We start from the raw sequence: 13273 nt of genomic DNA, 5'->3' as shown, positions 1-13273 counted from the left end.
AACCATCTCGGTCCCTACCATGTTTACCAAAATAATTACTCGAGAGGGTTCATAGGAGCACGACCCATCTGATAAAAGGGATGGAAAATCTTTCATACGCTGACAGATTGGAGAAACTGGGTCTCTTTTCCCTAGAGAAGAGGAGACTTAGAGGGGATATGATAAAGACTTATAAGATCATGAAGGGCATAGAGAGAGTAGAGAGGGACAGATTCTTCAAACTTTCAAAAAATATAAGAACAAGAGGGCATTCGGAAAAACTGAAAGGGGACAGATTCAAAACAAATGCTAGGAAGTTCTTCTTTACCCAGCGTGTGGTGGACACCTGGAATGCGCTTCCAGAGGACGTAATAGGGCAGAGTACGGTATTGGGGTTTAAGAAAGGATTGGACAATTTCCTGCTGGAAAGGGGGATAGAAGAGTATAAATAGAGGATCACTGCACAGGTCCTGGACCTGTTGGGCCGCCGCATGAGCGGGATGCTGGGCAAGATGGACCTCAGGTCTGACCCAATAGAAGCATTGCTTATGTTCTTAAGTCTGTTTGACAATCTCTTCCCCCTTCAACTTCTTTCCATCCTGTTCTAGTACCTTCTATACAAATAATATTGCATTAATGCATAGAAATGTTTACCATACAGATATACTTGTAAAATAGAAATCTATGAGATAAAACAAAGATATTTGTACGTGGAGGGGTATTTTCAATAGGATGTCTAAGTCTGAGTTTACACAAATCAAAAAATACAGGTTCCACATGCAATTGACTTAATATTAAGCTAGAGGGAAAGACCTCAGAAGCCTGCACCATATAGAATAATAAATTCCAGCAATGGTTTCACAGCAGGACAGGTTCTCTATCATTGGTCACAAAACCCTCTCATATAACCGATTGACAAAAAACTTATTCAATGTTGTATTCAACACCTTCACGTTTTGATCGGTAATAGTTGAAAATGTAATGCACTTATCTGAGTTAATGATAAGAGCCCGACGGGACCCGTTTCGCCAGATTATTGGCTTCGTCGGGGGACTTTTTGATAGCTGAAAAACAACAGAAAAAGACAAGTGCTTAGATATAATTCAAAACAAAACTTAAATCCAATTGTCTCAAAAAATGGCGCCGGTGGCGATGGAACGCCACGCATGCATACTTAAAGCAACCACACAATGACGTCACTGTATTTTTAGAAAAAAGAATGCCAGCCAATATTACTATTTAAACCCATGGGTTTTAAAGAACTAAGCTGGAATGTCCATCTGGCTTCTCTTTGTAGGAGTCTAGTGTGACGATCACCTCCCCGATCGTTCTTAATTTCTTTATAGATGCACATGCATCTTAACTGATGGAATTCATGCATGTGCATCGATAAAGAAATTAAGAATGATCGGGGAGGTGATCGTCACAAAGAGAAGCCAGATGGACATTCCAGCTTAGTTCTTTAAAACCCATGGGTTTAAATAGTAATATTGGCTGGCATTCTTTTTTCTAAAAATACAGTGACGTCATTGTGTGGTTGCTTTAAGTACGCATGCGTGGCGTTCCATCGCCACCGGCGCCATTTTTTGATGTGTTTAAATTCAGACTGAATGCAGTGAGTACTATTTTGTTTAAATTTTGAGACAATTGGATTTAAGTTTTGTTTTGAATGATATCTAAGCACTTGTCTTTTTCTGTTGTTTTTCAGCTATCAAAAAGTCCCCCGACGAAGCCAATAATCTGGCGAAACGGGTCCCGTCGGGCTCTTATCATTAACTCAGATAAGTGCATTACATTTTCAACTATTACCGATCAAAACGTGAAGGTGTTGAATACACCATTGAATACGTTTTTTGTCAATCGGTTATATGAGAGGGTTTTGTGACCAATGATAGAGAACCTGTCCTGCTGTGAAACCATTGCTGGAATTTATTATTCTATATGGTGCAGGCTTCTGAGGTCTTTCCCTCTAGCTTAATATTAAGTCAATTGCATGTGGAACCTGTATTTTTTGATTTGTGTGTCACATTGAAGAGGTTCTTATCCATTTTTGCCCTACAGTAGTAGTTTACTAAGTCTGAGTTTAGACATTTTGGGAAAGACGGCCAGAAATCCAATAAAGAAAATGTCCATCTCAAAATAGCAAGATGTCTAGCTTTTTTTTTTTTTTTTTTTTTAGAATGACTTATGTAGACATTTTGGTCCTTAATATGTATCTTTTTTGGACCATTCTCAGATATAAAGATATCCACATGAAAAAGGCACAAAAGCAAGTTTTTTGGCAGTTAACATTCTTAGCAGGATTACTGCAGAGAATGTCATTTTAAAAGTCCCAGTTACAAATGTCACTTTAAATTGCTTCTGTTATAAAGTGAACCCTCAAAACCCACCCAAAACTTACTGTAGCCACCTGTATCCCCCAATATAGCCCTTATGCCTGCAGGTGTCATCTTAATGTGGGTTCAGTAGGTTTTGGAGAGCTCACCATACAATAAAAGCAAGTTAAAGTGACATCTGTACCTAGAACTTTTAATGTGAAATTCACTGGGACCTTTGCTTTCTAGGCTCAAATGTCTTTGTTAACATCTGAAGCTGCTTGGACTGAGAACCTTTCAGTACCCCCTCGTAATACAGACTAGAATGTAGTGGGTTTAAATTTTATTTTATTTATTTATTTATTTTTTATATCTTTGGGTGGTGGGATGGGGTCAGTGACCACTGGGGGGAGTAAGGGGGAGGTCATGCTTTAATCCCTCCAGTGCTCATCTAGTCAGTTTGGGCATCTTTTTAGCATTTAGACACTGTTAAAATAGGTCTACCTCCAAACATATAAAAATATTAAAAAAAAAGCCCAGGACCTTTTGTTAAAGGTTTGATTATGCCTGAAGAGTGTCTAACTTCTAAGAATGCCTAAAACACATCTCTATCATGCACCCTTAAAATTTGGATGCACTGCACCCTTAAAATTTGGATGCACTGGAGATAAAACAACCAGAAAGATGTCTAGAAAGTCTGTTTTGAGAATGCTCACTTGAACATTTTGACTTGTAAAACATCCAAGTGCTGGTTTATGCTGTCTTTTGGATGACTATCCTTTTTTGTAAATGAGTCTGATAGTGATTCTGAACTAACCATTTATATATAAGGATCTGAATGCAGTCTTACTTGTCTCTCCAGTAGTTATGAGCTAAATGTCCACATATATCTTCAATTCCTGATTTTATATGTTCCAGAAACTAGGAGGTGAAATATAGATTGATATCATTTAAGGATCCATAAAATGTTATCATGAATTGTTGCAGTTGTACTTTTTTCCATTATTTTATTAATGCTGTCTTTCTAAAAGGTGGCTATTGGAGAAGCATTCTAGTCAATAACCTTGTAATTTTAGATGTACATTTTGAGGCCAATGTACTAAAACACAACAAAATTTGTAGGAAATTTGTTTCAGGTTGTTGTTATCATATTTTTCAGCAGCAAAAGCAGTAATAGAAGAACAAGCCCCGCAGGTCAAATCTAGAAGAAAATAGTGGAGTAGACGGAGAACAAACAGCTATCAATGGTGGTGATGAAAGAAAATTTAGTACTTCAATCAGTATCAACACGAGTCATATTTTGGCTGTAAGGCCTGCTTCAGGAGTCTATCAATTGTTCCATCATCAAAAGTTTCTTCAAAGTATACTTCCGCAATTGGCACTGGGGTCATATCTTCAACCTGTAGCTGCCTCCAGATCCTCCAGTGCCTATTGGGGAAGTATACATTGAAGAAAAGTTTTATGATGGAACATTGGATGGACTCCTAAGACAGGTTTTATGGCCAGAACATGACAACATGAGTCAACATGATTAGAAGACCATGAGTCAATAAAGAGACAACATGGTTAGATGAAAATTTATTACTTCATTCAATATATGACTTAACAATAAATTTTCTTCTTTGACCACCCTTAATAGTTTGTTCTACATCTACTCCACTGTTGTTTTCTTCCTTATCATATTTTTCAGTAGCATCCACACTATTGAAAAAGAGTGTCATTGATGATACACCAACAAAATTGACATATTGGGGGTAGGGGTAGGGTTCTATCATTTTTTTAAATAACTGAAATGACATTGGAACCCTTTTATTAAGCTGTGTTAAGCAGCTAACATGGTAGACATTGGCATGGACCCACACTAATAGTTTTTGTGCTATTACAGTGTTCAGCACAGTAAAAACACATGCTGGCTGCTTAATGTAGATATGGAGTAGGAACCAGGCATGACTTGGGTGGTTGGAGGCATTGCCAGCTGTGACAGTGAGAACATGGCCAAAGAACAGTCAGATGGACTGACCCTTTATTATCTGATAAGAAATATGCCTAAAAATTGCAAAAACGTCAAGCAAGAACAACTTCTCATTTATTTTTCACAAGGAGTGAAATCTATAGAAATATACATTGATTGAAAGCAAAAGCAATAAATTAAATTACAAGCTTCTTATCCATATCTATAAAATCTGATGTATGTATGTTCCAGCATATCTCTGAAACGCATGGACAGATTTCAATCATACTTGGTATACATATCACTTACTATCTGGGGAAAAATACTGTGGGGTGGGAATGGGATCACACACACAAATACATCATAATTTAAATATATAGATGGACCAATGGTGTGAAGCTTGGGGAATGATGTCACACAGTCAGAATGATGTCACAATCAACATTATATAAGGAAATACAGCTGTGGTATGGTGTGATGTGGTGACGCCTAAACAGAAACTGAAAACAAAATTTGTGTGATGTTAATCCTCAAGTGAATGTTCCTCAAGTAAATATAAACCAAAACCCAAGGGAATTTATATCCGGGCAATGCCACAAACAACTTCAACTAGAGGTATGGGGGAAGGGAAGGGGGGGGCGTGCACGTGGAGGGGAGGAATGGGAAGAGGCCGAGGGGGGGGGGGGTGGACAGAGAGGAGGAGAGATGCCAGATTCGGGAATCATGTCACACAATCATTTAACAGTAAATAAGGAAGTGCAGCTGTGGTGTGGTGTGGCAAAGCCTAAACAGAAAGTGAAAACAGAAAATTTGTGTGATGTTAATCCTCAAGGGAATTTCTATCTGGGCAACACTGGATGATCAGCTAGCATTGTATAAATATGATACATACCCGACTGTGAATTTCTTCACCAATAGCTAGCTGTCTTTCACTTGACCTTTTCACATCAAGAAATTTTACCAATGGGCAAATTGTTATTCCCTGTAAAAAGTATGACAAATATTTTGTTTCTTAATCTGTTTCTATATAAATAATTGGGCAATAAAAAAGGGAGTATTTTACATGGTTAATGATAAACATTTTTTTAATGTAATTGATAATTAGAATTGATAAGTTGGGCCAACTGAAGATTAGGAGAGTCATGGCAAAACTCAGGACTGGCTCTATCATTAAGTGTCGGCCAAGGCCATTTACCATTAAGTGTCAATCATTAAGTGAACTGGATGTCCAACTAGGGCAGCACAGATCTGAGGGGGAGAGGCAGCACTATGCAGTAGTTACTGGCAATCTTTAAGCAAAATCAGAACAGCCAGCAGCAGTGTGGGGCCTTGAGCAGACATGCACCCTCAAGCTCTTCCATGCTTCATCCCTCCAAACAGGGATTTTGGAGAGGATAGAATACAGCAGGCCTAGAATGCATGCATCTGTTTCAGACCCTTTAACCAGCAACCATTTTTACTTTGTTTAAGGGCTAGCCTGGTGGAAGATGCTGGTGATGGCAGAAGCAGAAGCAGCAGTAACAGTAGCAATAGCACAGCTTAGTTCCAGGTAGGGAAGAGGGGACATACTAAATACTTGGGAGGATAGAAAAAAAGATGTCATGCTGGATATTTAGTCAGAGATAGAGAAGGGGGGAGGGAAGAGAAGGTGAAAGACTAGACACAGGGGAGGGGATGCTGGACATGGGGGACATAAGGTTGAGAAGGAAAGACACTAGATATGAAGGGCATAGGGAAAAGAAAGAGAGATGGTAGACATAGGTGGGGGAAGATCTTGAGCAGCCTCAGATGGAGATGGAGGCAACACAGCTGAAGGTGGGCCTAGGGCATTAGGCAAAAATGGTAATTTGTAAGAATAAGTGAAACATTGCATCATTTAGTTATAGTTTGCGCTGCTCTTCCCTACATGCATCATTTTTGCACTTGCCTACATTAATGGCCAAATTCTGTAACTGGTGCTTATGTCAGTGGCTGCCTAAAATGTGGCCACTGATCATGTGTCAATCACATGACAGCAACAGTTACAGAATCGCGCCTAAATTCAGCCAAGATAGGCAGCTCCTGGCCTACATTTCAGCCACCTATCTATGCCGCCGCCGTGGGATCCTACAGTCAGTCTACAGCAGCAATTAACTCCATCCTGCCAGAACCCCTGAAGCACCCCACCCCCAACCACAATAGGCAGGAGGGATGCCACTCCCTCCTGCCTGCAGGCCTCCCTCCTGAACCCATGATCCACTCCAACTGCTGATTAGTGTGTGGTCAAATCTAATCTTCATTTGGAGCATTATTTCCTTGCATTTGAATACTTTGTCAAGTGCCTTCATTGAAGAACGACCCAGTGCTATTCTGCGGAGTATTTCTTCCCTGCTAGTTGCTTCTTTGTTTACAAAAGAGCCCAGGAGATAGAATAGAAGTTGCAAAGGATTGCAATCACTTTCAAGTTCAAAATATGAGTTCATGATCTTCGTATTTTTTAGGCTTAGTTCTATTCGCATGTTATAAATTTTGGCTTTGACTTTTCTCAGTAGATACAGCCTGTTTTCTTTGCTGCTAGTGATGGGTATTGTATCTGCATAGTGCAGATTGTATATATTTTGGCCACCAACTTTGAAGCCAACGTATCGTCTTCCAAATTTGATTTTCTGAAGATGGCTCTGCCATAAAAGTTGAACAGGTAAAGTGACAAGATGCATCCTTGCCTGACGCTATGTTTTATCGGAAACCAATCAGTGTTGCCATATTCTGTTCTCACTGCAGTTTCTTGATTTTCGTAGAGGCTCTTTATCAAATGAGTTACGTGTTTGGGTATTCCCATTTGTGCTAGAGTTCTCCATAGTTTATCATGATCCACACAGTCAAAAGCTTTACTGTAGTCGATGAAGCAAAAGTACAGGGACTTTTGATATTCTCTGCTCTTCTCAAAATTCCATCTAACACTGGCAATAATGTCTCTTGTTCCTTGACCTTTTCTGAAACCAGCCTGAACTTCGGGTAGTTCTTGCTCAACATATGAATGTAGCCTTCACTGTATTATTTTCAGCAATATTTTGCTGGTATATGGAATTAATGCAGTTGTTCTGTAGCTGTTACAGTCCTTGGCGTTACCTTTCTTTGGTATAGCAAGTCTATCAAACTGTAAACTGACAGGTTCTTCATTCTAGTATATTTATAAAGTGTTGTAGGTTTTTTTTCTTTGGGGGGAGGTCATATAATTTTGACCTGGTCAGCCATTTTTAAATCAATAATTTGTGAGACAGTGGGCCATTCTAATTTTATTTATTTTCAAGGCTATGATTTTCTGTGCAACAGACACAGGGAACTCTGGGAAAAATGTTAATCTATATTTTCAGCTATTTGGCCATATTCAAAACAGACTAATGCAGTAGCACTGAAATCCTTCCCTTTACCATCTGTTGTTATTTCTGCACATAGCTTCAGTTCCTCTGTAAATTCTCCCAATCATCCACTAGAGAAGACATTTTAGCTGTCACTGGTTTCACTATATTTTATCACAGGATTTGTTTCTCTTCCCAATTTATTTAAACATTTTAGTAAGGAATTGCATATAAAGCTCTTTATAAAGATATTTTAGTACTGTGAGCATAGCTGATGAGCTATTTCAAAGACATATGCATCACAGCAACCCAATAAATTTGTTTTTACATAACAGTTTGCAAACACTTTCTTTTACTCCATGCAAATCTAAAAAAAAGTTGCAAAGTCAACTTTATTAAAAAAAACAAACAAACAAAAAAAAACGACCAACTTATTCTTACAAATTACCATTTTTGCACACACAAATGGAGCAATTCTCTAAAGAGTACCAAAAGATAGGTACCAAGATGCAGTGCACGGAGCACTTATTCTGTAACAGCATCCAGGTGCCCAAATTCCATTATAAAATATTAGTGTAAGTATACATGTATGTGCCAACATTTAGGCCATGTCAATAGCAGTTAGAGGATGTAAACTGAAAAAACACCATGAATACCTTCTCTCACATCAGGCAGCACTATGGGGTAAAGATCTAGAACAATTGCTTTCGCCCACTACTTATAAGGGATTCAGGAAGCGCCTAAAAACATATCTATTCCTGAAATATCTAGACAGCTGACCCGTACTCTCTGTCTCCTCAATACGATTCTGATGACCTACTATCCACTTTCCCTCACCTCTTTAAAGCTCAATCAACTTATAATGTCTTTTAATCTTTTGTAAACCGCATAGAACTTCACGGTACTGCGGTATATAATTATTATTATTAAATGTGCTTGCCTAAATGAGGCCTCTTAACTTACAACTTACAGTATTCTGTAAATTATGTGTACTAATGTCGGTCCAGCCCACGCCCTGACCATATGTATACATATCCCTTGCATTTACACACTTAGGACCTGATTCTATAAAGTCTGTCTAAAGTTAGATGCCATCATCAGCACGATTCTATAAAACTTAAGTGCCCATTATAGAATCACGCTCAGCGTTGCCTAAGTGTGCTTAGGTAGTGCTCAACATCCTAACATTTAGGCATCCCCAATTTATGCCAGGGTTTTCTACGTCTAAAGTTAGGCTCTGATATCAGTGCCTAATGGCACCTGATTCACAAAGAGGCACCCTATGATCCTCCCCCTAACCACGTCCACTTGTAGTGTAGGCACTTTGGGCTAGGTACCTACTTTTAATAGAATCGAGGGTTTGTTTTTTTTAGTTAGGTCCCTAATTTTCAATTAAGTCCAAATAAGGTTGATTGTGAGGTGATGAGTGCCAATATCAGTACTGATTAAGCTTATTGTGCAATTACAGTAGACACTGAGGAGTTTATGGCACAGTGGCTGGAGCTACAGCTTTAGCACCCTGGGGTTGTGGGTTCAAACCCCATGCTGCTCCTTGTGACCTTGGGCAAGTCACTCAGTCCTCCATAGCCCCAGGTACGTTAGATAGATTGTGAGCCCACCAGGACAGATAGGGAAAATACTTGAGTACCTGATTGTAAAACTGCTTAGATAAGCTTGATATGCGGTGTATTAAAAAAAACAACAACTAATAATAATAATAAATAAACACTGATATTGCCGCCTAACTATAGGCAGACTTTATAGAATCAGAGCTTTAGTGAGTTGTGTACTTATGTTATAGAATACTGCTGAGCAAGTAGCTGGCACTTACATGCTAATAGTAACAGTCATGCATGTAAGAGCACAATATGGTTATATCTCGAAAACAGTCGATACAGTGTGCAGTTCTGGTCACCATATCTCAAAAAAGATATAGCAGAATTTGAAAAGGTACAGAAAAGGGCAACAAAAAAATGCTAAAAGGAATGAGACAACTTCCCTATGAGGAAAGGCTTAAGCGGCTAGGGCTCTTCAGATTGGAGAAGAGATGACTCAGGGGTGATATGATAGAGGTCTGTAAAATAATGAGTGGAAAGGGTAGATGTGAATCGCTTGTTCACTCTTTCAAAAAATACTAGGTCTAAGGGACCTGCAATGAAGCTACTAAGTGGTAGATTTAAAACAAACCGGAGAAAATATTTCTTCACACATGTACGGTAATTAGACTCTGGAATTTGTTGCCGGAGAATGACGTGAAATCAGCTTAGCTGGGTTTTAAAAAAGTTTGGATAATTTCCTAAAATAGAAGTCCATAGGACATTATTGAGATGGAATGCTGCTTATTCCTAGGATAAGCAGCATAAAATCTGTTTTACTATATGGGATTTAGCTAAGTACTTGGGACCTGGGTTGGCCACTGTTGGAAACAGGATACTGGACTTGATGGACCTTCGGTTTGTCGCAGTATGGCAATTCTTATGTTCTTAAGAGTAAGTGTTCTATCTGTTATAGAATAAGGGTGAAAGTGATCTCTACAAAATGTCACGCATAAGTGCTATTCAGTTAACAGAAAATATTCTTACTGTGTATCAACTGAATGGTACCTTGAAGTGGTATTAACTCAGGAATCTCAAAGTCCCTCCTTGAGGGCCGCAATCCAGTCGCATTTTCAGGATTTCCCCAATGAATATGCATTGAAAGCAGTGCATGCACATAGATCTCATGCATATTCATTGGGGGAAATCCTGAAAACTTGACTGGATTGCGGCCTTCAAGGAGGGACTTTGAGATCCCTGTGTTAACTGTTTCATGTTATTTGTCACGTTACCAGCATGAGGTAATTACTTTTGTGTTAACTTTAAGATACATTTCCCATCCCATTCTTTTCCCACTTCCTTTTGTGTCAATTGTTTAATGTGGGAATGTTTCCCATGTACTAACTGCTAGGGTGCTGAGCTAAAAGTTAGTGCACGGTAATTCCTGATTTAAACAGCTGATGCAGCTTATATAGACCCCTTATTTTTATACAGGCACCTTTGTGCAAGTGCTTTTCAGCTTCAAAGGAAAATAAAGTTAGCTCTCAAAACAAACCAAAAACTGTACTGCAAGAATGAGATCTTAGGCCATAAATTGCATCCTGTGGACAGGACCAGTTTAATGCATGAGCCAGGAAAGGTACTACCTTAGGGTCACCAAACCCCAAAGGCACTAAGGTCCAGATTCTATAAATACTAGTTAAGTGCTGCTATGTGCCCTAATTGAGGTCACTTAGCAATGCTTAACTAAAATCCAAACCTAACCTAAATTACTTCAATTAGCTTAAATGGTGTGGTAATTGACCATGCCATTGAAGTTAATTGAATAATTTATTTAAAAAATAATAGAATTAAAAGTTAGTCCTGGAATTCCCCCAGTTACCCTCCTCCTTTCCTTTCTGTCTCCTTCGTCTCCTGTACTTTTCAGAAGAAACAAAAGAATATGCCAGGCCATGTCTTCCTTTTTTACCATGCGGACTCTGACTGTGGATTTTGAACCATAGGGTTCTATAATTTACCGCGTGATTCAAATTGTTCAATCAGAACCAGCAAAGGAGGAGGATCTTGGCATCTACCCAGTCTTCTTCACATCTGTTTTTACTGAAAAGCACAGGAGAGGGAGAGGAGAGAGAGGAAAGGAGGAAGATAATTTGGGCAATGTTGCAAGAGAGGGGTGAATCTGCCGGGTGTACCGCAGGTGGGTAGGGGAAAAAACCAGCTGCATGTCTGTGTCTGTATGTGTACTGGGATAGCCACAGGAGGGGGAGGAGAGGGCAGGCTTTGGGAAGGAGAGCTGGCTAAAAGAGAGCTCATGCAGGTAGCCAAGGGAGAAACCAGTTAGAACGGAACTAATGGGGCTGAGATGCTGGAGGAAAGTTGGTCAAAAGGGAGCCTATCAAGGCTGGGGGGGGAAGTTAGTTGGAAGGGAGCAATGTGGCTAGAAGCGGGGCTATGGAGGAAGCTTTTGATGGAGGTGGTGGAGACAAAAACAGTGGTAGAATTCAAAAATGCATGTGATAAAACACACAGGATTCCATTGTATAAGAAAGATGGAACCAAAAATAAAACTTAAATGACTTTCACACTTTAAACAAGGAGTAGAGAGATGTAACCTGCAGGGAGTGGCTGGTACAACTCTGACCACCTTGTTTGGTAGACTGGATAGACCAAACAGATTTTCATCTGCCATCATTTACAATGTTACTATGTCAATATAGATAAGAGTTGATGTGGTAAGGGGAAGCTGGCTAGATAGGAGCTCCCTATCCCCCATAGAATAACATATAAACTCAACCTGATAATATTTACACATAAAATGAACAAATCAGCATTTATAGATAAATTGATTATTCCTCATGAACCATCTAGGACATTTAGATCCTCAAACCAACATCTTCTTTTTGTACCCTCATTGAAAATAATCGGCACTCTCCGTACAACAATATTTTCTGTAACAGCTCCCACAATCTGGAATTCTATACCTTTACATATTAGATCAGAAACCAATTTAGAGAAATTCAAAGGTGCCTTAAAATGTTTTTTATTCAAAGATGCCTTTGAACTCTAGATACTCTTTTCTGTTTAAAGATATCCAGGGATGCCAGATACCATTTAAGTATTTTCTACTCGCCTCGTTCAGTCTCTTTTCTTTCTTTTAACAGAAATACAGCAGCATATGTGTCTTCCCATTCCTTGTGTTTGTTCCTTATATGTTTCCTTTCATAACTTTATTGTAGTTCTTTCCCCCTTTCCATGTATAATTTGTATGGCCTTAGTTTGTAGATATCTGTGTTTTAAACTATTGTACTGTGGAGTGACGATGATCCATCACAGGATCATCGTCACTCCACAGTGTTTTCTTGGTTTCTCTTGGGACTTTCTTCTCTGTGGAATCCCTGGGGTCAATTCTCTCTGGTTTGTGTTAAACTATTGTACCCCTTATTATTAATATTGTACTTTCGCCTAGAATTTTTGATAGGCGTGTTATCAAATTTTAAATAAACTATGAAGCTTTGAAACTATAGGAGTTCATGCTGGTGAGAGGAGCACTTAAGAGATGGAGGAGAGGTGCACCAAAGCAAAACCCTGGAGCATCACAATCCTTTGAGCCAGCTCTGCCTGTGTACCTAGACCTAGAATTAATTAGGAACTCATAATGTTGCAAAGTTTTTTAGTTCTGTATTGCCAAAAGAGATAATTACAAGATTAGATAGGACAAAGTCTCACCTGAAGGAAAACAGTGAAAAAGATCACCACAATAGTAGCAGTGATAAATAATTTCCTTCTTGGGAATACTGAACCAGGAAGAAGAAATACTAGTGCAAAACAGATGGCTCCTCGAAGTCCTCCATAAGCAATAATGAACTGATCCTTCAATGAGAGCGGTATAGTTCGAAAGCAGTTAATGATCCAAGTCAGGAGAAATACACCTGTAGGCAAAATTAATCTCATTCAAGTATGACAAAAATAAAAATGCTTTATATACGAAATCCCATAATCTCATTACCTTAGAAATACAATGTAAAGTTTACTGTAGATAAAGCTCGAAACACTATGCACAGAAAATCAGTATATCTAGGACTAATAGTAGAGAACTGTTTAAGCTGTTCAATACTCTAACTGACACTGATTTGGTCCCGAGGTCAAACACTGAAT

General features: G+C 38.9%; 1 protein-coding gene across 1 annotated transcript in view; it reads right to left on the bottom strand.

Moving 5' to 3' along the window:
* LOC117362664 (sodium/hydrogen exchanger 2-like) overlaps positions 1 to 13273 on the bottom strand; it is a 76027-nt gene that overhangs the window by 25476 nt on the left and 37278 nt on the right. The window contains exons 5-7 of the mRNA XM_033949422.1: positions 12845 to 13047; positions 5138 to 5227; positions 3145 to 3215 (exon numbers count right to left, since the gene is read on the bottom strand). Of these exons, the coding sequence (XP_033805313.1) occupies positions 3145 to 3215; positions 5138 to 5227; positions 12845 to 13047 (364 nt within the window). The remainder of the gene's footprint in view (positions 1 to 3144; positions 3216 to 5137; positions 5228 to 12844; positions 13048 to 13273) is intronic.

The sequence above is a fragment of the Geotrypetes seraphini genome, chromosome 6 (assembly GCF_902459505.1).
Source record: "Geotrypetes seraphini chromosome 6, aGeoSer1.1, whole genome shotgun sequence".
Taxonomy (NCBI): Eukaryota; Metazoa; Chordata; class Amphibia; order Gymnophiona; family Dermophiidae; genus Geotrypetes; species Geotrypetes seraphini.
The sequence above is the reverse complement of the archived record's forward strand: the minus strand, read 5'-3'. Positions and strand labels throughout refer to the sequence as shown.